The 25,796-nt window shown below is 41.5% G+C and overlaps 1 protein-coding gene across 1 annotated transcript in view; it reads right to left on the reverse strand.

Annotated features, from left to right (window-relative positions):
- The window catches only part of ABCB1 (ATP binding cassette subfamily B member 1), a 65,375-nt gene that overhangs the window by 33,623 nt on the left and 5,956 nt on the right, over window positions 1-25,796 (reverse strand). The window contains exons 4-12 of the mRNA XM_060248442.1: window positions 22,145-22,286; window positions 19,246-19,297; window positions 14,697-14,888; window positions 14,022-14,193; window positions 11,387-11,511; window positions 10,297-10,468; window positions 7,048-7,161; window positions 5,135-5,245; window positions 1,876-2,001 (exon numbers count right to left, since the gene is read on the reverse strand). Of these exons, the coding sequence (XP_060104425.1) occupies window positions 1,876-2,001; window positions 5,135-5,245; window positions 7,048-7,161; window positions 10,297-10,468; window positions 11,387-11,511; window positions 14,022-14,193; window positions 14,697-14,888; window positions 19,246-19,297; window positions 22,145-22,286 (1,206 nt within the window). The remainder of the gene's footprint in view (window positions 1-1,875; window positions 2,002-5,134; window positions 5,246-7,047; window positions 7,162-10,296; window positions 10,469-11,386; window positions 11,512-14,021; window positions 14,194-14,696; window positions 14,889-19,245; window positions 19,298-22,144; window positions 22,287-25,796) is intronic.

The following is a 25,796-nucleotide window of genomic DNA, read 5'->3' on the forward strand; positions in this document are numbered from 1 at the left end:
TAAATTGTTCAGGGTGGTGAGAACCAGAGAGGATTGTGAGGCACTCCAAAGGGATCAGTTGAGGCTGGGTGAGTGGGCATCAACGTGGCAGATGAGGTTTAAAGTAATGCACATTGGGGCCAAGAAAACCAGCTACAAATACAAGTTGATGTGGTGTGAACTGGCAGAGACTGACCAAGATCTTGGGGTCGTGGTAGATAACTCACTGAAAATGTCAAGACAGTGTGCGATTGCAATAAAAAAGGCCAACGCCATGCTGGAAATTATTAGGAAGGGAATTGATAACAAATCAGCCAGTATCATAATGCCCCTGTATAAATCGATGGTGCGGTCTCATTTGGAGTATTGTGTGCAGTTCTGGTCGCTGCACCTCAAAAAGGATATTATAGCATTAAAGAAAGTCCAGAAAATGGCAACTAGAATGATTAAAGGGTTGGAACACTTTCCCTATGAAGAAAGATTGAAATGCTTGGGGCTCTTTAGCTTGGAGAAACGTCGACTGCGGGGTGACATGATAGAGGTTTACAAGATAATGCATGGGATGAAGTAGAGAAAGAAGTCCTTTTCTCCCTTTCTCACAATACAAGAACTTGTGGGCATTTGATGAAATTGCTGAGCAGTCAAGTTAAAATGGATAAAAGGAAGTACTTCTTCACGCAAAGGGTGATTAACATGTGGAATTCACTCCCACTGGAGGTGGTGGCGGCTACAAGCATAGCCAGCTTCAAGAGGGGATTGGATAAAAACATGGAGCAGAGGTCCATCAGTGGCTATTAGCCACAGTATGTGTGTGTATATATAAATAAAAATATTATTTGGCCTCTGTATGACACAGAGTGTTGGACTGGATGGGCCATTGGCCTGATCCAACATGGCTTCTCTTATGTTCTTATAATTTGGCTCTCAGCAGAGCAGCTGGAGTGTTAGGAGGTAGTACTAAAATCATTTTCAGAAAAGAATTTTGGATTCTCTCCAGATCTGCAATTAAGGCATCATTCCATCCCCACACCACACCATAGAGGAATTGGGCAATTACCTTACTGTGGAATAGCTATAAAGCCGGGTCTATCTGAAAGCCCTTCAGAACAGTAAAATTTAAGAACTGCCCCCATTAACCAGAGGGCTGTTGATTTTGCAGTTTCTAGATGTGCCTTCCAACAAAGTGTGTCATTAAAGGTTTGGCATTGCTCAACTGGAGACCCATCTACTAACCACTGGGAAATACAAAGCCATTGTCCAAAAACCATCACCTTGGTCTTTGAGTAATTTATTTGTAGAAGCTCTTCTTTCCAAAAGTCAGTGAGACTGGACAGCAATGTTCTTAAACCGATGCAAGTTACAGACAACAGAACCATGTCATTGGCCCTATTTATGTCTGTGTAAAATATACAGCAAAACCAGAGAGCTGTAATGACTTTGAGAAAGATATATATGAAGGACAGAGAAGCCAGAACAGATTAGAGGCAGGACATTCTCTACTTAATCAGAAATGAGGGGAACTCAGCAAGTAGTGCTTGAAAGTCCTGTATAGTAGACTGGATTGGTGCACTGAAGTGGGTCTTGCAAATGAATCAAGCAGGAAGGAGGGCTTCCTGATGTCCTGTCAGTCTCATGCTTGGAGCATGAATATATCTTTGCAAGCCTTTACAAGAATTTCATTAAGGCCAACTAACACTCAGGAGCAATTCCAAAAGAAAAAAAATATTCTCAGGGTAATGTACACTGAGTATTTAATGGCTATAAGAAGATATATGCATTTTACAGCTCTGTTTTTAGTAATTTACCCATAGTCTTACATTTCAAGTTACAGCTGTCATACCAATGCCAAACGATGAAGAATTTCCATGAGCATACAAACTGAATCAAGTAGCTTACCATGCCTTCGAGAGGATCATAAAATCTCTGTATCAGTTGGACAGTTGTACTTTTCCCACAACCACTGCTGCCTACCAGAGCTACTGTCTGGCCACTATTAACATTCAGATTCAAGTATTTTAATACCTGAGTGAGAAAATGGAAAAACACAATTATTAACTATACTTATGGTAGACTACTTTGCAAATGCGTTATGCCTTTATATTTTAGAAGAGTTCCTGGTTTAGGAAATCTTCCAATTTGTTGTGTTGTCTGAATTGGGGCACCTTAGAAAACTGGAGTTCATTTCTTTCTCAGTTACTGAGATACTACATTTTAGAAGAATCCAAGTTAACATTTCAGATCCCAGTTCCAGGAAAACAGGGGGGAAATAATTGAAGACACCCCACCCCAAAAAAGAGTAGTTGTTTACTGTCTAAGAAAAATGTTGTCCTGTCCTGTTAACAGAAGTTTTATGACATGTTATTTACCTCTATGACACAAAAGCTGCCTTTTCCACACATTAAACATCCATTAAGTGGACAGGACATTTTTCTCCAGGCCTGTTGACAAGCCTTCAAACAAAGAGGCTTTCAGTTTTGGCTCCTTTGGAGAAGGAGGAAGAGAGCACTCAAGTCTGAGGATTTGAGGCTTATCCCTCTCAAAAGCAAAATTGCCTTTTGTTCATGATGTCAGATGCAGCCAATATGACCAGGCGAACAGGTCAACTCTTTCAGTAGCCATATAAATATAAAGTTCAATTAACATTTCCAGTTTTAATGTTATTGATAAGTGATAACCATATATTCTTCTGTTATGAATTTAAAATGATGATCATGAAAGAAAAGTTAGTTACAATGATAGTAAATACAAACTCATCTACAACAATTGTATTGGCAAACACACACAAACCAGCCCATAGCTACGGGGGGCCCAGGGGGCCTGGCCGCTCTATCAAAAAACCCCTCTGTAGGCCCCTTCATTGGAGGGCCTCCAGGACCTGAGGAGATGGGAGGGGGAGATAAGCTCCATGGCATTCTGGCATGCCTGATGTAACTGACAGGAAGCATCAAAAAGGCTTCCCCTTTAACTGCTCCTTCCTAGCTGGCTGGGTGTCTCACATAAGCCCCTCTTGGAATTCTGGCGTGCACACAACTGACAGGAAGAATCAAAAAGGCTTCCCCTTCAATTGTTGCTTCCCAGCTGGCTGGGTGTCTTGCACGCCAAAATGCCAAGGATCATAAGTCCTATTGCATTCTGGTGACCAAGACCACCTCACTGACAGGATACATGAAAAAGAGGCTTCCCCTTCAATTGCTCTTTCCCAGCCGGCTGGGGCTTGGCATTATGGCTTGTGAAGCATCAAAAAGGCTTCCTCTTTAATTGTTCATCCCCATCCCATTTCAACCCCTGGAGCTGCTGTGGCTACTGCTTCCCTCCCGGCAGCACATTTTGTGCTCAGGTCTCTGTGGCACACTGCCCTGGGCATGCTCCAGTGCTGCCATCAGCTCCCCGGCGACTGCACTAAGAAAGCGAGTGGGGGTGGGGGCGGAGAACAGCAGCGAGAGAGAGAGTGACAGGGAGAGAGAGCGAGTGCGAGAGAAAGCTGGAGCCAGGCGAGCTGGCCACTGAAGGAGAAAAGCAGCCAAGCCCCATGCCCCCCCTTTTTTTCTTCCAGGGCCCTGCCACCCAAATTTTCTGGATACAGGGCTGACACAAACCCCAACAACCCTCCTTGAGTTGCCCTGAGACAGCTTTCATTGTATCAAATTAAACTGGAGCATCTATTCCTCCAAAGGATTTCGGTCTACCTGTTGCTGTTTTTAAAAATAAAAACACACTCAAATGTGGAAACCAGCGTTCATTGTGGAATGTAAAAAATGCAGAAATAAAATTAAATACATCTTATGGCATGTGTCAAAAGTTTAATTCTAGAACTATTGCTCACATTGGTTCATCAGAATTAAAACCTCTAATTTTCTACATCATAAGGATAAATAGTCAGGGGTGGAATTCTAGCAGGAGCTCCTTTGCATATTAGGCCACAAACCCCTGATGTAGCCAATCATCCAAGAGCTTACAAGGCTCATCAGGGTGTGTGTGTGACCTAATATGCAAAGGAGCTCCTGTGAGAATTCCACCCCTGAATACTGTACAGTCACAACATCATAACCCTCCAAACTGGATTACTCTTTACTGGCACAAAGAGTACCCTGCTTGTACTTCTGCAAATTAATCTTGCATCTTTTGCTTACTACCCTTGTGCATCAAATATCCCTTGGGGACTTTTAACAGAGAGTTACAAATAGTTTTATAGGGGTGGGCACAAACCAGAAAAATGCAGTTTGTGTTGGTTTGTGGCAGAACCACAAAACCAAATCACAAACCAAATTGAACTGGAAGGTTCATTCATGAACTGAACCGGTTCATGGTTCATGGCCCCAGAAACCCCATTGAAAGGGACCACAGTCACTTAAACAGGGTTTGCAGAAAGCCCAAAAAACAGCTGAGTGGCAAGGAGCAGGCTGCCCCCCAGCGCTCAGCTGTTTCTGTGGCTTTCATGGGTAACAGAAAATTTGACTCCCTTTAAAGTCCTGCTTTCTGCTCTATCCACAAACTGCCATGAGCTACCAAGAACTGCTTTAAAAGTTTGTCCATCACGAAAGTAGACCCATCACGAACTTTGGTTCAGAAACCACGAACATGGCAAAATTCGTGACATATTTTGTTTCATGGTTTGGTTCATGCCTATCCCTATAGTTTTAATCAAACAATGAACATAAAAACAAACAGCTGTTCATCTTGTACAGACTCACAATGCCATAAATTGCCACACAAGGATGATCCCGTCATCTCCTTCCTTACTTGCCATGCAGCAATATTGTATAAGGGCCCCTACCCAGTATGCAGGGACCTCAGAGGACTTCTGAAGAAGCAGTATCAACAGCATCTGCAGTCCTGCAGTTGAACTCTTTATCCCAGAGTAAGAATCATGATGAATCTAATGAGCTGTACCACAGCTCAAGGTCTCACCAGGCCAGCCAGTTTGATGGAGCCTAAATGGTATAAATGCCCTTCCCTACAAGATGTCCAGCATTTACACACTGGATCTCAATTATAGTTCTGCTCCTATAGGATATACTCACAAGGTTACTTACAGTTGATCTTTATTGCATACCTTAAATATAGTCAGAACTGTGAACTGATTCTCTTTAATATTTGGGGGAAAATGGGTAAACAGCAACAAAGCAGGAAACCATATTAATTTTTCTTACTGTACCTCGACATCTGGCCTTGATGGATAATTGAAACGAACATTTTGGAAACTCAGGTCCCCTTTAATCTTGTCTGGTTTGTAGCCAGTTTCTGAAAAACTGTCAATTTGAGGTTCCTATATAAAAGAAAAATGATACACAAATCCAACCTGGTCAGTTCACATATGCTGCAATTTGAAAGCAAAGCAAAATCTCACTTGCAAAATTCCACTGAAATGATTTCTCTGTTCCACAGATGGAATACAACATAGACACACTCACGCCAGCAGCACTGTCATGTCCTGGTCTCTTCCACGCACATATGCAGTGCTGGAAATTCCATCAGTTTGAGCAGGAATGGAAGTGCTCATTCCCCCTCCCTCCAGCTTTAAAAAGAAACAAACCCAGGGGTCCCCAACCTTTCTGTGCCTGTGGGACCTTTGGAATTCTGACAAAGAAAGGTGGCCACAATCATCAAATGACTTCCACAAAATGTCAGGTTATATACAACTCTAACTCATTAACATTTCAGGTAGAAGCTCTGTTTAATAGGATTCCTTTTAATCTACAAAGCCAATTAGAAACCCTGCTGGGGAAAAGCCCCACCTAGCCTTGCCCACTTTCTAAAAGCACTAAGGCACCAGGAAAAGGGTTGGCAGGTGCCATAGCTCTCACAGGCACCCCACTGGGAACCCCAGAATTAAGATTACCTTACTCTTCTGAGTGTCCTGTTGCACACACCTATGCACCCCCTTCATTGTTGGTATAGAGAAGATGAAATTCAGTCAGAAAGAAGATTGGGTAGGCAACCAAAGGGCCCTCTCACCTCCACACAGGAATGAAGGAGGCAAAGCACAAGGGAGCAAATGCCAGGTCTGTTTAATCCAACTGTTTCTCACCTCTCATCTTCCACTCACCCCCCTTCCAGGAGGCTGAAGTTGGTAGATAGTTCCCAGTTTGCACTCACAGGTTTCTTATTCTCCATTCCAATGACAAATATTGATGATAAACAGCTCTGTACCAACAAACCATCCTTAATTGCCCCAAATCACAACATACATTGGTGCCAGGTTTATGCTCAAAGAGGTCCCAAGTGAATGGTCCCCAGGAATCCTATTGTCTTGCTTGGAAATGCAAACTAATGGGATCTCTGGGGCACACCCATACATTGAACCAGGAATCAGTTTATCAGTGCAATCCTAAACAGAGTAATTCTGAGCTTAAGACTGCACTGTATGCCACCTTGCAGGGCACAGTCTCCACCATCTAAAAATGTATAATTTCGAGGTGTCCAGTTCTTATTTGGGGATGTAGAGCAGTTTAAATATCATCAATATCTGTGGTTGAATAAGGAACCACAATCTGCAAACAGGGAACTAGGAAGCATGAGCAACCTTAGCCACCCATTCATTCTTCCACACAACTCCCACTCTTAGCACAGATACACAGGATCCCGCCCACTACATTACCTTTAAAAGTGTACTGTTTATAAAGTGGATTGATCATCAGAGAAGGAAAGCTTGAGTTTAGCCTGTTAGCCAGTTGGTATTGACTGTGCTGTTATTGTGCTGTTATTTTTGTGCATTAAACAACTACTGACTGCAAATTAGATTGAAGCCATTAACAACAAACATAATGCATGGGATCCAAACTATTATTTTACTGTGGGCATGCCCAGTAGGATTTGTGCCTCCTTTGCTTAAAGCTGTGTTATGAGACACTGCCCATGAAAGACTTATTCATTTCAAACATTACTAACCATGCAGCATGGCATGGAGGGCAGCTGCCATCTGAGAAGAAAGCCCAGTGCCACCTGGGATATGCAGAACCAGTAGTAATGGTCTTTGGATCCCAGCCAACGGTGATTATAACTTATTATAGCTCTCAGACTTTGTGGCTCTCTGTAATTTCAAGCCATTGCTCTAAAATGGATACTTACATGATCTATAATGTTAAAAACTGCATAAGCTGCTCCTCTTGCATTAGCAAATGCCTCTATGTTTGGGGTAGCCTGGCCAATACTAAATGCTCCAATTAGCACAGCAAAAAAGACCTAAAATGGAAATCATGTTCAAGACAAAAACAAATACGTAGTTATGAATGTTAGCAAAGACTGAGGTCCTATATCAGGCAACTGCCAGGGGACCGAATTTCAAGAAACAAAAATGGGCCTATCAAAGCTCAGAACAAAATCTCAGATCAAAGAAAAAGACTTTGGTAATCATAAAATACTCTTATTTCAATTATTTTAAGGTAGCTCTTACAATGGTGGGAATATATATAACATGTGGTTTAATCATGTGGTTTTAAAGCTGATATTATCAGTAACTAGTGTTATTGTTTGCTGAGATGTCCCTGTTCATAATATGAATGAGTTCCAACCAAATTAGGTAGTTTTTTTCTTAAGAAGGTAAATGTAAATTCTTGAGAACACAGTTTTTCCATTTTGTCCTTTCTTTTTAGAAGGGTGCACAGTGTGAAATCCCTCACTGTAGAGCAATTTCCCCCATTTTCACTTATTCCAATAATAAAAAGAAAAGGAACAAATTCAATTAGTAACAGAACCTGGATCTCTGGGTTTGCATTTTTTATTCTTCATACAGGGTGATGCAGTTGGCAGATTCTTCAGAAGGTCATATGGTCTGTCACCTACACCCCACACACACTGCGGCTTGCTCAGTGTGGAGTCCTGGGCAAGCTGCAACATTTCATTCCTCTCTCCCAGACAGGCAAAAGGTGGCATTTCCCCAGTTAACAGCCATGTCCCATCACTGGACAGAGCCAGATGCCATTAAGCAAAATAAACTCCAGTAAAGATCCTTTTGGTATTCCTGCAATATTTGCACTGGAAGATCTTCTCTGCAAATAAACTGACCCCCACCCCCTTTTTCTGCTTGCATTTTTAAAGTTTTGTCTCCTGATTTTTTTTTGTCACTATCCGATAACCTTTTGTGGTCTTAGATCAGTAAGAAATCTAAGCCTCCACAATCAGATCCTATTTAAAGTACCCCCCCCACACACACACCTCATACATTCAGTGGAGATTTTCCCAAATAAATGTGGACAAGATTTGCAGCTTGGAAGTCATGGGGATTTCCAAAAATACATAGGATCATGCTGCATGTTCCAGCATGCAGACTGAGAATCATTGGAATCAGCAGGGCTTAAGTGCTGGATTGTGCTTCAAAATCCAGTTAAGTTACATGGGTTTTTACAGCTTCTAGAATTCTCCAGATTGCAGTTTTTATACCTGGACAGTAGATAAAGTTGTATTTGGTCTATTTTTTTCATTTTTAATACTGAGCTCTGTTTTTTTAAAAAATGTTTAAATACCTATTCTTCAGGCTATTTAGAAAGAAAAGGCAGATGCTAGAAATACTAGATATGAATGTTAAGTTCCAATATTTAATAACTTAATAAGCAAAAATCTCTTTTTCAAAACCACATTTTGTGCTACTTTCAATTAAAAGTGCCCAGCAACTCTGTGTCACTTTCCCATGAAAACCTTGAAAGAAGCTTGTTCTGGCAATCACACAGATGAAAGCTGTGCCAGTGCATGGGCTCCACAGCTGCCCACAATCACCAGTCCTCCTGACCCTTGGATCTGATAGGCTTGTGCAATGGCTCATCATATTAGGGTAATGAAAATGAACAAGGGTACCAAGGCAGGAACCTATCAACACCTTTTGCTAGCTTTCTTAAGCCACAGCTAACTTTCTTATTGAGCCAACCCACCTACTTCTAAAAATCCTGTGATGCTAACAGTGCAATCCAAAGCAATGTCACTGCAGAGTCAATGTATTTAGAAGGGTGTGGCTCTGCTTAGAGAAGCTTTGTGTGTGTTAATCTTTTCTTATATTTTAGTTTCAATATTGACAGGGAAAAAATTGTAAAATCAGAGTCCAAACTTTTTTGGAAATCATAACCTTTCATGCTATGCCAGTATGCAGGCAGGAGTCCTGCGGAGCCTCCCCATACCACAACATCCAGCTGCTTTTCTGGCATGCATAACAACTTGAGTGAATGTGGACATTGGCACAAGGACCCAATTAACACAATACTAGGCTGAACAATGGAAGGAAACTAAGGCATGGGCCAAGGCAGGAGGCGAGCTGGGATGTACTTGGCAATAGCTAGGCTGAAGAAGTAAGTTCAGACAAGGTAAGAAAAACTGAGGATAAGCAGACTAAGCAGCTACAGAGGCAGAAAGAATCAAGCAGGTTCAAAGGTACACCCTGTGCCTGTTTCAGAGTAGCAGATGTTGGGAGCCAACAAGGATGACATAGTAAGATGCATGCAGATCTGGGGAATGGGAATAATAGTGCTCTTCCCCAGCATCTGCTCATTCTAATGAGGCTTGCTGAGAACTATATCAACATTCTACCCCAGTTACTTATAAGGAGATGCCAACCGGATTTTTTTTCTTTTAACCACAGATTGGTTAGCTGGGCTAAAGTGGAACTGCTGGCCAGATTACTAGTAGTATGAGTTTTCATCTTTGCACAGAGTGTGCTGATAGGCTGCCTGTAACCAAAGAGAGTAGGCAAGATGGTATGATCAAAGGAAAGACAATGCAGCTTTAGACTGAAGCGTGATTCCTGATGGCATGGTACTTTACAGATCCACCTAGGCTCAGCCTAGATGTGAACCATAAATGTCTCATCCCACCATCCCTGCAAAAAGGAGAGTAGGAATACTTGATTTATAACCAAAAGCAGAACATCTGGGGGGAGAGGAATTAAACCTTGCTCTGTTGCCCCCATCTCATACACTCCGTTGCTATTTCTGCTGACACATTTTGAGTGTCAAAACCAAACAGGGAACTTAAAAGCAATAGATTAGAAGGAGGGGTTTTTTGCTCCTTCCCCACACATGCTCCATCCTAGGTTAGAAATACACACATGTACACATGCACCAGATTTATACATTGTGAACAGGACATGTAAATAAATACATAAAGAAAATTTTCTTGTTTACATAAAACACATAGTAAATCTCATGACTTTTTGCAGTTGGCATAAGCTAAGAATTCAGATTTACAAACTGGTCAACTCCTTTAAAGGAAAACATCTACAGTTTTTGAAATTTCTATCACAGATGCCAATTTCAATTATTTTGCTAAGCATCAGCACAAAAATTGTCTTCTTTGTTGAACAAAAAAACTATGCAGCTCATCCCTAATACTTACTGTAAGGACTATCCCAATTTGATATCCTTCATATAGTATCAAAGATGTCCCATACCAGAAAGCCAGGGCATAAGACGCATATATTAAAAAGAAAGCAAATCCCATGGAAATGTTGGCCGTAATAGCCTTCTTGATTCCTAAATTTTTAGCATCTTCTAAATTTTTGTGATACCTGAAAGGAGAAGATTACATTAATTTAATATAAATAAGCACTACTGGACAGCAAAATGCACTTCTTTTCTATTTTTTATTTGATTTTTGTTAATACTTTTTAAAAATTATACACACACACATAGTGTGTGTGTGTGTGTGTGTGTGTATTCCCACTTCATATGGACTACTTTTGTCTGCATATCCAGTATGTCATTTAGTTGGCCATTCTAGGCATGAGAAGCCCAAATGCCATCCAAAAAGGATTTTCAGCCCCCACCCCACCCCCAAAAAAGTTTCTTTTCTTTATTCTTTTTAGCATGTGAAAAGATTATGTCTAGCTGTATATCCCTGATGGTTAATAAACGTTATTTCTGATTTCACTTGGATTTTCAGTATTCCTTTTGCAGCACTGCTTTGCCATTTCATCACCTCACCCTTTAATATTGTTATGTGGTGATTTCCTTAAGCCAGGCAAGGAACCTAAGCCAGTAGGAGTGAAAGGCCCTGCTAGGAGAATTTTTGTCCTTGTGCTCACACTGGTTTCCTTGTGCACAGGATAGGGGCAGTTTTAATGTAGACTTTGTAGAAAGTGTGAGCACATTCATAATGCTCATATGTGTCTAGTGTGCATGGTTGTTATTTTTCCCACCACACATGGTGAAAGGGGCATCAGGATTTGTACTCTAGTCTGCCCACTGTTTGTGGACCAGAGAATCACACCAGGGAATTCTGTTTCAAGGATCAACAAGGAACATAAGAATAAAAATGCTACTGACATATTGCCTTACTAACCTTGTTGGCATAGCATGTGGATAGGTCCAACTAAGACAGTGTGTTTGATTTGAAAAGGGCCAAATATAGATCACTGAATAACCTAGACACATACAACAAACCTAGAATGGCTGTTTAAAATTAATAACACAAAACATTTCTTAACCTCTGGATTTCTTTCTTCTGTCCTCCAAAAGCTACAACTGTCCTAATTGCTCCCAGAACCTCCTCAGCTACTGATCCAGCTTTTGCATAGGCAGCAAGCTCCTTGCTGGTGAATGAAGAAAGGACCTATAGGAAAAACAGTATTTCAGTCCCATTAGTCAAATTCTATATGGCACAATACCTCTTGCCAAAACTGTGGTCTCTTGCTGAACTGTCAGGACCCAACCACGTTAAGCAATTCTACAAATGTTATACTAACCGGTATAGTCTTAGAACAAGGCTAATTAAGCTGGCTGATTAATAGGAAGCAGAGAGTGAGTATAAATGGGCAGTCTTCGCAGTGGAGGATGGTAAGCAGTGGAGTGCCACAGGGCTCAGTACTGGGTCCCATGCTCTTTAACTTGTTCATAAATGATTTGGAATTGAGAGTAAGCAGTGAAGTGGCCACGTTTGTGGATAACACTAAATTGTTCAGGGTGGTAAAAACCAGAGAGGATTGTGAGGAACTCCAAAGGGATCTGTTGAGGCTGGGTGAGTGGGCGTCAATGTGGCAGATGAGGTTCAATGTGGCCAAGTGCAAAGTAATGCACATTGGGGCCAAAAATCCCAGCTGCAAATACAAGTTGATGGGGTGTGAACTGGCAGAGACTGACCAAGAGAGAGATCTTGGGGTCGTGGTAGATAACTCACTGAAAATGACAAGACAGTGTGCGATTGCAATAAAAAAGGCCAACGCCATGCTGGGTATTATTAGGAAGGGAACTGAAAACAAATCAGCCAGTATCATAATGCCCCTATATAAATCAATGGTGCGGTCTCATTTGGAATACTGTGTGCAATTCTGGTCACCACACCTCAAAAAGGCTATTATAGCATTGGAAAAAGTGCAGAAAAGGGCAACTAGAATGATTACAGGTTTGGAACACTTTCCCTATGAAGAAAGGTTAAAACGCTTGGGGCTCTTTAGCTTGGAGAAACATCGACTGCAGGGTGACATGATAGAGGTTTACAAGATTATGCATGGGATGGAGAAGGTAGAGAAAGAAGTACTTTTCTCCCTTTCTCACAATACAAGAACCCATGGGCATTCAATGAAATTGCTGAACAGTCAGGTTAGAACGGATAAAAGGAGGTACTTCTTCACCCAATGGGTGATTAACATGTGGAATTCACTGCCACAGGAGGTGGCGGCAGCTAGAGGCATAGCCAGCTTCAAGAGGGGGTTAGATAAAAATATGGAGCAGAGGTCCATCAGTGGCTATTAGCCACAGTGTGTGTGTGTGTGTGTGTATATATATATATTATATATATACACACACACATGTAAATTTTTGGCCACTGTGTGATACAGAGTGTTGGACTGGATGGGCCGTTGGCCTGATCCAACATGGCTTCTCTTATGTTCTTATGTTAACAAAGTTTGAGTCCAATGGCACCTTTAAGACCAAGATCGATTTTGCACGAGGCTTGTTCTGGGTGGAGACCCCTTTTCCTCCTGGGGCTTCTCTCCATTCTCGCACAAATTGCCCCAGAGCTGCAAGCTGGCACAGCACTCTTCCGCAGCAAGCAAGATCCTCTTCCAAGCAGTTTCTGCTTGCTGCAGGAGAATACAAATGAAACAAAAAATATTATGCATATCACGCTATTAAATATCTTGTACAATTTATATTATATTGTTTAAAAACATACAAAAATTTCAATATATACAAAACATTTTAGTAACACAAAGTCTCAAATGTATTATTTCAAGGAGGACCCCACAAAGTCTCTTATTTTCACAAAGAGAGTGCTACGACTCAGAAATAAAGTTCCAAAGGAGCCCCTCCATTGTTTGTCGACTATCGAAGGAAAAATGCTTGCCTTCACGCAACCACCGTTTTTTAATTGCGTTCCATTGCTTCTGCAGCTTCCTCATAAGCCAACTGAAATTCCCAGCCAAATTCCTTTCATACGCCCATTTCAATTTCTCAATTGACGGTGGCTTATGAGGAAGCTACAGGAGCAGCGGAACACTATTAAAAAACGGTGGTTGCGTGAAGGCAAGCATTTTTCCTTCGGAAGCCGACAAACAATGGAGGGACTCCTTCGGAACTTTATTTCTGAGTCATAGCACTCTCTTTGTGAAAATAAGAGACTTTGTGGGGTCCTCCTTGAAATAATACATTTGAGACTTTGTGTTACTAAAGTATTTTGTATATATTGAAATTTTTGTATGTTTTTACACAATATAATATAAATTGTACAAGATATTTAATAGTGTGATTTGCATAATATTTTTTGTTTCATTTGTATTTTGTATATTGTGCTGCCATTGTCCTTTGCATTTGCTGCAGGAGAATGGCACACCAACTCTCAGCTCCAGGGCAACTTGTGCAAAAACAGAGAGAAGTGTCGGGATCAAAAGGGCTCTCCACTCAAAACAAGCCCTATGAGATATTTTTGCCCCAGTATATATCTGAATCTCCATGTGCTAGGGATGTGGTGGTGCTGAATAGTTCTCAGGGCGCACATTGCCTATCACTGTTATAAACTAGCAAAACACAGAATGAAAAACTCTTTTGAGACAATTGCAATGACATTTTCATAACCAAAAATACTGGTTGTGTATTTCACCTTTCAGCAAAAACATACATTACCTTTGCCCATATTGCAGCAGAGAGTCCCAGAACAGGACTGACTGCCAGTATTACAAGAGTTAGTTTCCATCCTCGAATGAACCCAACTATAATTCCTGACAGAAATGTAGCAATTCCTTGGATTAGGATTGAAATTTTGTCTCCAATTCCTTCATTGATTTTGGAGACATCACTAAGGAAAAGCAAATTTAAGGTGAATTGGTTAGTGCATCCACATACATGATACAAATATACTTCCTAGATGTCCCATTTGTATCATTATATTTTGCAGTCACCTCCCATATGTATGACTAAATGTTTATATAGATACAGTCAGATTTGAGGATACCACAATAACTTGTTTTACTGAAGCAAACAGATTTTTTTAAACACATACACACATTCCTGCATACAAAAAATAATCATTTCAGATCATAGAAGACATATTAATGCATCAGCAAATGGACCTCTCATCTTTGCAGTCCAGCCCTATCTCCTTTACTGAGAGATGTACTTTATTACCTCTCCTAATTTTAAGACAAAACACACACTACAGGGAGCTTACTTTAAAGCCCCAGAATCTCATCAATACACCAGAAGCTCTGCTTTAAGAAAAATAAACCAAAGTAGCAATCAAAATTAAAATTAATAACTTCTGAAGCAAACATGATAGCCAAGCATAAAATGTATACTCACTCTATAAGTCGAGTATTTAGTTCCCCAGCATCATTTACATCGAACCATCCAATTTCCTGACGCATAATGGAGTGGAAGAAATGTTGCCTAATTTTCTTGATTTGACGGCCCGCTGCCAGTGTCCAAAATGCAATCTGACAGTAGGCAACAATAAGAACCCCAGCCCCTATTCCTGAATAGTAGTATGCATATCTACAAACACAAAATTGAAGAGACGAAGTCAAGAGCAATGTGATAGCTCATACCACCAGAGTCACAAATTGATTTTAGGAATAATTTGCTCTGTGAACTTCAAATTACAAAAGCAAACAGGATCTTTAACATAGATATAATCAACCCTCATCACAATGAAATGGCACCATCTGATACAGCACACAAAGCTGCAAGCAAAAAAACAAAAAAAAAAAATCCAGGGGCATGATAACAGGCTACAATCCTACACACTTGGAAATAGTACCCTTTGGGGTAGTTATGCATAGGAGCAGTTGACAAAAGCACTTGTCTAGTGCTGAGGACTGGCTCACTGCCTGAAAATCCTTTATTGACTTCGGCAGTACAGTTAATTCAACAATATAAAGAATAACAGACCAAAGCTTTCAGATGTGAACCTTCAGACCTCAAGCAGAGGGAGTTCGGAATATGACTAGGGACAGCATTAACTCTGCCATTCTGTGCTATTCATCCAGTCCAACTATTGTTAGCGACTCCCTTCTTTGCTCTTGCCTGCTTTGTGGCTTTCTTTTCCTGTAAAATTCAATTTATTTCGAGATTGCCTTTCAAATGAAAGGTCCGAAGGCAGTTTACTGTGCAGTAAAATACAATACACTAACAAATGGCCAATAGTTCTACAGCAGACTGCTTCCTAAACTTTTAAAGAGCAAGCGGCTATCAGACTTCAAAAAGACTAGGCCACAATGTATGGGTGAAAAAAGATTGAGACTGAGCCGCTGCAAATTTAATGAGTCTGTGAGAAAGGGTAGACACAGGGCTTCTTCTGTAGAAAAAGCCCAGCAGGAACTCATTTGCATAATAGGACACACCTCCTGACATGCCCATTGTTTCAGGGACTCATTTGCATATTAGGCAACACCCACTGATGCCACACCAGCTGGAACTGCGTTCCTGTGTGTTCCTGCTAAAAAAAAAAAGCCCTTGGTAGAGATAAGGCCCTGGTCAGAGGCCTGGATTTGCTGCACAGGTTTATATCAGTAGAGATGCTCCTTCAGGGATGGGGATGGGGAGGAAGAAAAAAGAATTCTCCCACCTTGGAGAAGCAGTAACAAAAGTGTCTCCGTAAAAATAATGGAACTACCAAAAGGAAAATATGGGAATGCAATGGTTTGGGAGAAATGTCCTCAAGAGTCTCAGGAATAAATTAGCATATGGTTAAAGCCACTTGTGGGAAGGGCGGGATATAAATTCTAAATAAATTTAAAAAAAAATAAAGAAATAAAGAAAACAGTTATTGTGGAAGTACCTTATAATGAGAACAAATTTACTCTGTACTGTAATCCACAAATCTGAAGATTTTTTATTATACATGCCATTAGGTTTTATTCTATGCATGTAACAGTGGCATGTGAACATTTTACAGTGATAATCTTACACCTCTTTATTGTTTAAATTGCTCTTTGTACTCCATAGACCTTTTTTTTTAAATCACAGGAAACTGACATCATTACATTTGTAATTATTAACTGATTTCATGGACAAGTTTGGACATGCCTTTCATTCAAGGTGCTCATTCCTCTGTCATGTGCAAGCATGATGTAGTTCTTAAAAAAAGAACAAAGGACAAACTATCCATCACATTTCTCTATAACAAATATCGATCATACCCTTTTCACCAGACATTCCAGGCAGCATGCCCAGTTCTCTCTTCCACCATTCTACCTTTACAGCAGCCTGGTGAAGTAGATTAATAGAGACCGATTTAGCGCTATGCTTGTTCCGGGATGGAGAGCCCTTTTGTGTCATGAGCCCTGACGAGGAGCTGGAAGGGTTAACAGACCTGGAAGAGTTGCCAGCCAATTCCTCAGATGAACAAACAGCAGCTGATCCATCAATCACTCTCCAGACACCAGTGTCAGCTGTTGACAATCAATCTCCTCCAAGCTCTCCTCCTCCCATCTCAAGAGTTTGAAGTAGGCTCCAGAAAGAACTTTCAGAGCGAAGACATGAGGCACGCCGATGCTTCAGATCTCTCAGCCCCAAGTTCTAGCAGAGTCACTGCCACCCAGGGAGCAGGCTGACTGAGACTCCCATATTGCTCCCAACCAGGACCTGGTAACCTTGTGGAAGCAACAAGTCTATTCTCTGGCTTGCATCCACGCTCCTTCCTGATGCTGACCTGCTTGATTTCCTTGGCACCCTGACCTTTTGGCTTTTGGACATTGACTTCTGATTCCGGTTTGTGATTCTGCATTGGTAACTTGGCTCTTGCTTGACTTCCTAGATTTTGACGTTGGACTGGCTTTGGACTTCTGCCTGCCTGCACCCTGAGAACGTGACATTTTGCTACCGAAGCTTCACTCCATTTTTGCACAAATTGCCCCGGAGCTGTGAGTTGCCACACCACTGTTCCGCAGTAAGCAGGATATGCTGACAAGCGGTTTCCACTTGCTGCAGAATAGCGGCATGCCAAATTGCAGCTCCGGGGCAACTTGTGCAAAAACAGAGTGAAGCCCCAGTAGCAAAAGGGTTCTCCACCCTGGAACAAGCGTAGTGCGAAATCGGTCAGTGACTGGGCCAAGTTCACTCAGTGGCTTTCAGACAACAGTAAGGATTTGAACCAGGGTCTTCCTAGTCCTAATCTGGCACTCTAAACCATTTACAGTGCTGGCTCTCAACTGTATGACTGGATCTGGGTGGCACAAATATAGTTCACTATATTGCCATCCTCTTTACACCAAAGTCATGAAGAACCCAGAGAAGAAGGGAGAAAGTAATAGTTCAGAAGGGCATATGAGTGAGTTTGGAGATGGTCTCATGACAAAACTTCAAGAGTATCTTATAAGATGCTTATGAAATCCTATGAGATAGAGATGAAAAATGCTGAGGGAATTCTATGGAGCCTGCATTGCATCCCGTGGTTCTCACCCAGCACAATTGTTTAGGGTGATTAGATCATTACCTTCTCTCACGGGGAGACCTAAAACATTTAGTAATTTGACTTTAAATTGTGACGCATTTGCAAGCTTTTTCGCAAATAAAGTCTTGATGATCCACTGCAATCTGCCTACCAATTTTGATAGAATGTGAACTAGAGGCCCCTTGGCCACCTTTAAATTCAATATTTGACAACTTCCACTGCATCTCAGTGGCCAATGTTGACAGGATTCTGGGTGCTGCAAGGGCAACCACTTGCCTCCTAGACCCATGTCCCTTGCGGCTGGTACAAGCTGACAGTGAGGGTACACCAGGCCTTCTGATGACATCAAACTGTCCCGCATTCAGGGGTCTATTCAGAGGGTGAAAGCATCTGTATATATATACAAACTGTAAACTTTCATTTCAATTATCTGAGGAAGTGTGCATGCTCACTTGAATAAAACTTTGTTGGTCTTAAAGGTGCCACTGGAATGAAACTTTGTTATATTTATAGCTGGTTATAGGTTAACTCTTGGGGAAGGCAATGGCAAACCATTCCATAAAAAGTCTGTTGTGAAAACATGAAAGCAACGTCACCCCAGAGTCGAAAACAACTGGTGCTTGCACAGGGGACTATCTTTACTTATATAGGTTAATTCTGCCACTTGGAAACACATCCCAAGGCAGCAGTTTTACCCAGGAGACACAACATAGAGAAATGATTATCACATTGTTCCTCAGGATCAGGAATGTTCTTTCCATGCCAGCCTGAATTGTTCATGGCTAACACTAGCCCAGACCTGGAAAGACTCTATTTGGTTTGGTGGAATGACAGGGCAGTTCTATGTTATAGCCCCTGTGAGCAGCTGCAGTCTACCATTAATTTTCAATTAGTTGGACTAATGTGCTAGTATTGAGAATAGTACAAGTAATACAACACATCGACTTTTGAAGTATTTGTTCCAGTACATTTTGCCACTGCAAGATATGCTCTACCCTTTGCTAAGTAGCCTTCGGCTTCCTTAGCTGGATAGGAAAAAAGAAGAGAACTTTGGGACATCCTCCTTACAGTCTAACTAGATCTCTCCGTGACTTGTTTGGGGACTAGGTTTTTCTCACCAATCAAGGTGCTGTTTCAAATCACCAAATATTATCTCTATAAAACAAGGCAGTCAAAAGGGTCCAAAGTACCTTACGAAATCTAGATTGCTAAAAATGCATAAATAATGATGTAGTGATGCCAGTGAGAAAGTAGCCTTGTGTCATTTCTAGTAAGTTAATAAAATGGAAATATGAAATAAACAGCCTGTAAGATTCATTTCTGCATAGTTTTTCCACACACGAAAGCTTTCCCCCTGGTAGGCAACCCTGCCAGCATCGGTTTAAATACTGTAAAACAGCAGCAGCAACAAAAAAGATTAAAATGTCAAAAAAAAAACCCAATAAACAACCCAGGTACCTGGTCATTTGTTCTTCTAGTGTCTCATTTGAGATCTTGACAGAACCGTTTCCTAAACAGAAAAAAGGGGAAATGAAACAATTAAACCCGACAAGAAAATATAACTAACTCATTCTGATAGTGTCTAGATACTGTAGGTATGCATCCGTAGCATTCTAGGATTAAGGAGCGCAAAGGCCTGAATCCTTCAGAAAGAAGATAAAGAAATTGCCTCAAAGAAACAAAGAGGAACAGTAAAGCTCTAAAATGTCTGCTCTTCACAGTGGCAAAAACAAAAGTGAGAGACTGAAGCATGAAACCTCCTCTTCATGTGACTCAAAAGTTGGGGAATCTGACTCCTATGAGCTCTAGAATTTTCTGCAGTTGGCTTGTGCAAGCACAGTTCCCATGTGTGACTGTACATACATCACAATAATTTATACATTCATTTGCCCCATATATCCTGAAGATTCCATATGCTAATTCATCAGTCGTAATTCTCTAACACTGCACAACTCTAGCAGTTTTCCAGTCCAATGCCCTCTTTTTCTGAAATCAAGGTGTCGGAGCTTCAGAAGAAAGAGTCTAATTTAAAGGCCTTCTGGATAAAGAGACATGCTGCCCTCATCACAGGAAATGCTTCATGAACAAGTATATAAAGGAAGACAGTGTGGGTAAGTATTTCTGCATTCTTCTAGTGCCTGGAATGGCAATATAATGCCTTAAAACTTCAATGGTTATAATTCTCTATTACACATTCTATATCATCATTTACATTATGACCTCTTCCAATATATATAACTATTCTTCATTCACAAAATTTCTTATAACATACAATATAATAAAAGCAAAAAACCCCAAAACCAGGTAACATACAATGAAGGTGAAATAAGCAGTTACTCTCTTTAGGAAAAGAAAGGTCCCCTGTGCAAGCACCAGTTGTTTCCGACTATGGGATGACGTTGCTTTCACAATGTTTTCACGGCAGACTTTTTACGGGGTGGTTTGCCATTGCCTTCCCCAGTCATCTACACTTTCCCCCCCAGCAAGCTGGGTACTCATTTTACCGACCTTGGAAGGAGAGAAGGCTGAGTCAACCTCGAGCCAGCTACCTGAAAACTCAGCTTCCACCAGGAATCAAACTCAGGTCGTGAGCAGAGCTTAGGACTGCAGTACTGCAGTTTTAACACTCTGTGCCACGGGGCTCTTTTTTACTCTCTTTAACGTCTATCTATAAGCAACGCTTTATTCTCTCTTATTTTTTCCTTCTTGTCTAGCCCTCTCTTATTACGCCTTCTACCCTTCCCATTCAGTGTTATTTACATACTCTATTTACATTTACATAACCAGTCATAGAACTTTGACCAGTCTTGTACTTTACTCTTACAAGTTTGAGTGCTAAGCTTATAATTCAATTAATCTATTTCTGCTATATCCATTATTTTTACTACCAGATCATCTATGGTCGGAGTCTCCTTTTTCTTCCAGTATTGCGCAAGCATATTTCTTGCAGCAGTTATTATATGAATTGTCATATACTTTGTCATTTTATCTGTCTTGGTTGGGAACATACTTAACAGAAATAGCTCTGGCTTAAATGGTATAGACAGTTTCAGTACCATTTGGATCTGCTCATGTACCTTAATCCAATATCCCTTAGTGACCTTGCAGGTCCACCACATATGGTAGTAGGTACCAACCTGTTCCTCACATTTCCAGCATTTCTTTGATGACCCTTGGGTACATTTTTGCTAGTTTTTCTGGTGTTATATGCCATCTGTACACCATATTAAAAATATTTTCCTTATATGATGCCGATTTTGTCATTTTGGTATTTAACATCCAGACCTGGGCCCACTTTTCTAGTTCCAGATTCTGGCTAACTATTTTTAGAAGCGTATTTAGCATAATTAAATGTTTAATTATGTGCTATAATCCCATTAACTTCAATGAGAAACAGATTCTTAGGGTTGTATTCATCATTATGTTTACTATAATGGATTGGAATCTGCCTTGCATTGATCTGTGTACTTAGTTCAATGGGACATATTCCCAAATGAGTGTGTATAAAATTGCCTCACTAAGAGTTTATTACTTTTAGCTACAGTTATGATAACTGTGTTTGATTCTCTTTTCCAGTTCACCTTTCTCTGTGTCAGGTGCACCACCCAGTCTTGGGCAATAGCAGAGACAATGATTAAACTTACCAACAAGGTCAAGGCAAGAGCAAATGCTGACTCAAAGCATTGTGTCTCTAAGAATAACCTGAGTATATACCATTGTGAAGTATGAAATCCATCTATAATGTGAAGGTGAGACACACAGGCAAAAAATAAGATATTTCTGAGACTGGGAATCAAAGAAGCATAGACAGGGAAGGTGGTTTGGCCAGAAGGAGAGCAAGATGGCAAACTCAGGCTACTGATTAGAAATGTTGGCAAGGCAAGGCCTATCTAGAAGGACCTGTTGAAGGGGAACCTGAGTGTTCTTTAGCAGAATGCTTTTGAAGAAGTCAGAGCCAGTCCTCTGTGAGTGACAAAAATTATTGTAAAAAACATGAGTCACAGCCACAGTTGCCAGAGCTTGAGTGTGAATTACCTTCTTTTTAATCATCTCCATCATATTTATTGTTGATGTTAAATATTCATCTTTACTTTTCTTCCAATTTTCCTCTTACGCAACATTCCCATTGTACTACAGGAAACACATGAGCTTCTATGGAAGCTTTTGTCAAAATAAGATTGCAAAGACAGGACTCCTTGGGGCAAGATGCAGTCTTCTGCTCTGGTCAATGCAGCCTATGTACTTGCAACTTTTGGTAGTTTCCACAAGGGTGATTTATCCATAGGGCATACCTTAATCATTTTCTTCTTTGCATTATAATATGGTAAATCTCTTAATCCATTAGGGCAGCTCTTACCTGCAGGAATTCCTGAAGCAACAAAACTATCTGTCATGTCTCCAAAAATAATCATCATGACTGGAAGGGCAGCTCCATGAACAGCCGCAAATAAAGTGCCTACTACCATCAATAACTTATCCAGCCAGTCTGAGTAACGAAACTGAAAACAAAAAAATCCACATGTGAAAAGAAGTTTCTCCACGATGGTACATTTAACTATAGCAATTTACAATCATTACCATATTCCTTTTGGTGATTACTGCACAAATGCCAACACCAAAAAAATTAAAAGAAAAATCTGCAATTGTTTCCTGTTCCATAACAATGACATTAAGCACTAGTATTGCTAACCTACAGGTAGAACCTGAAGATCTTCTGGAATTAGAACTGATCGCCAGACTAGAGAGATCAGTTCCTCTGGAGAGAATGGCTGCTGCAGAAGATGGACTGTATGGCTTTATACTTCATGTCCCTCCCTTCTTTTAACTGCCCCCCAATATCCAGAAATTTCCTAATCAGGATTTGGCAACCCTATAAAGCACAGATTTATGACACTAGATGTAGCTTCTATTGTGACCACTGTCAGAGCAGGACCTCAGGTTAGTGGACCTGCAGGACTCACTAGGGAGAGTATGGTGGGCGGCAGTAGGCTGGCAGTGACCACCACTTCTTGAGGCCCAGGGCAACCAGAAAGCACACATAACTCAACAGCAGTAATTTTTTCATTTGTTCTTGAGAATAGTATCATCTAACATTCAGCCTTTCTCCTCATGATGGTGGGAGTCATTTCCTCATTCTCCCTCTGCCTGCTTTAAACTGTGCTGCACTGCCTTGTTAAGTCCTGCACGTGTGGTCCCCTGCACCAGGCTGGATTTACTCATCATCATCATCCCAGTTGCTGGCCCTTTAACCTGCCCAAGAAATAAACCTTCCTGTGTACTCCCCAGACCAGCCAGCCTCTTCCCAGTTTACTGGTACAGGGCAAAGAATTATTTTGAACTGACAACACGCACATAACACACCATAATTTTAAAGCTCTGATGTTCTGCTTGGGGAATTAGCATTCCTTAATACTGAAAGTGAGAAGATGCCTGCAGTATGGGTTCCATTGTACACAGGGAATTAATTGCATGTATACTTCAAGAAAAAAAAACCCTGTGCTTTTGGTGCTGGCAGAGACCAACACTGATTCCTCACTAGCAGTTGCTCTGCCCCCGGGCTTCTGCTTTGCACAGATCAAGCGATCAATTCCCCACCAGTTGCTGCACAGGCATATTTTGATCCACAGCTCCTTCCAAGTTCCCTTGCAGTTTTTTGTTCTCCAAAAAATAAGAGCAAAAAACTGTGAAGGAAATTGGAGGGAGCTGCAGATCAAAATGTGCCTACACAGCAACTGGTGGGGAACAGATTGCTTGAGTAAGGGAAAGCAGAAGTCCGGGGGCAGGGCGAGTGCTAGTGAGGAATCAGTATAGCTATCTGGGTTGCAGAATTTTAGTTGCTGGTTTGTATTACTAAATCAAATTGAGATCAGAAGACAAGATAAAATAAAAAGACAACAAATATAAGAAAGATTTGTGGAATTAACATAATTAATTAACATTTGAGTCCAATGGCACCATTAAGACCAACAAAGTTTTATTCAAGATATGAACTTTCGTGTGCACACGTTTCCTCAGATACACAGAAATGGAAGATAAACGTTCAAACTTGTAAGAGTCTGAACAGTTATCTTCCTTTTTTTTCTATGTATCTGAGGAATTGTGTGTGTGTGTGCATAAAAGCTCATAGCTTGAATATAACTTTATTGGTCTTAAAGGTGCCACTGGACTCTAACTTTATTTATTTATTTTTCACATTTATATCCCGCCCTCCCTGCCGAGGCAGGCTCAGGGCGGCTAACAACATTTCAACATCAACAATAAAACAGTAAAAACAATTACAATAACCCATTATCAATTAAACAGAACAGTTTAAAACCGTTTTAAATTATTAATACAATTTAAAACAACAATTTTTGGTGTTAAAAATTAATACAATGCATTCGGTGGTGTTGGGCATCTATATACTTTGGCTGAAGACCATTCGAAATAATGTTGTTTTGCAGGCCTTGCGGAACTGGACAAGGTCCTGCAAAGCTCTGACATCTTCTGGGAGTTGGTTCCACCAGTGGGGGACCACAATTGAGAAGGCTCTTTCTCTGGTAACCTTCAATCTCGCCTCCCTCGATCCAGGGATTGATAATAGGTTTTGTGATCCAGATCCGAGTACCCTCTGGGGAACATGTGGAGAGAGACGGTCCCTAAGGTAGGCAGGTCCTCGGCCATATAGGGCTTTAAAGGTGATAACCAGTACCTTGTAGCGAATCCGGAATATTATTGGCAGCCAGTACAGTCTCCGCAGCCCCGGTTGTATATGGTCCCGCATGGGGAGACCCAATAGCAGCCTGGCTGCCGCATTCTGCACCAGCTGCAGTTTCCAGATTCAGGACATGGGCAGCCCCATGTAGAGGGCATTGCAGTAGTCTAGTCTCAAGGTGATCATTGCATGAATCACTGTTGCTAAGTCGCTGTGCTCTAGGAAAGGGACCAGCTGTCGTGCCCGCCTAAGGTGGAAAAAGGCAGATCTCGCAGTGGCTGCTATCTGGGCCTCCATAGCCAAAGTGGGCTCCAGTAGCACCCCCAAGGATTTCCCTTCCCAGGCCACCACGGCTCAGACAAAGGACCTCTGTCTTCATCGGATTCAGCTTCAGATGACTCAGCCTAAGCCACCCTGCCATGGCTTGTAGCGCCAGGGCTAGAATTTCTGGGGGAGAGGCAGGCCAGCCATCCATCAACAGATTGAGCTGGGTGTCATCAGCGTACTGATGGCAACCCAGTCCAAATCTCTAGACAATCTGGGCAAGGGGGCGCATATAGATATTAAACAACATTGGGGAGAGCACAGCCCCCTGAGGCACCCACAATTAAGCGGATGTCTCTGGGACGATTGTCCCCCAATCGCCACCCTTTGTCCCCGACCACAGAGGAAAGAGGAGAGCCATTGCAAGGCCAATCCCTGAATCCCCGCGTCGGTGAGGTGGTGAACCAGCAACTGAGGGTCAACCATGTTGAACGCCGCCGACAGGTCAAACCACAACAGTACTGTTGACCCGCCTTGATCCAGTTGTCACTGAAGATCATCCACTAAGGCGACCAGCACTGTCTCTATCCCATGGCCTGGGCAAAAGCCAGACTGGTGTGGGTCTAGAACAGAAGCGTCCTCCAGAAAGCTCTGTAACTGCAGCGCAACTGCCCTCTCAATAATTTTACCCCAAAAGGGTAAATTTGAGACCGGCCGATAGTGTGCCAATTCTGCCAGATCTAATGTTGGTTTTTTCAAGAGGGGATGGACTATCACCTCTTTGAGGGGCCTTGGAAAGAGCCCCTCCGAGAGGGACCTATTTACAATATCCTGAACAGGATATTGAAGCTCCATCCAGCATGCTTTAATCAGCCAGGATGGGCAAGGGTCCAAATCACATGTTGTTGGGCGTGTAGTTGCAAGGATTCTGTCAGCTTCCTCCAAGCTGAGTGTTGTAAAGCTGTCTAGAGCTGATCCAGAAAACAGGCACGGAGCCTCGAGCTCACATACTGTTTCAACTGTGGCAGGGAGGTCGCGGCGGAGCAACGAG

The sequence above is a fragment of the Heteronotia binoei genome, chromosome 10, assembly GCF_032191835.1.
Source record: "Heteronotia binoei isolate CCM8104 ecotype False Entrance Well chromosome 10, APGP_CSIRO_Hbin_v1, whole genome shotgun sequence".
NCBI lineage: Eukaryota > Metazoa > Chordata > Lepidosauria > Squamata > Gekkonidae > Heteronotia > Heteronotia binoei.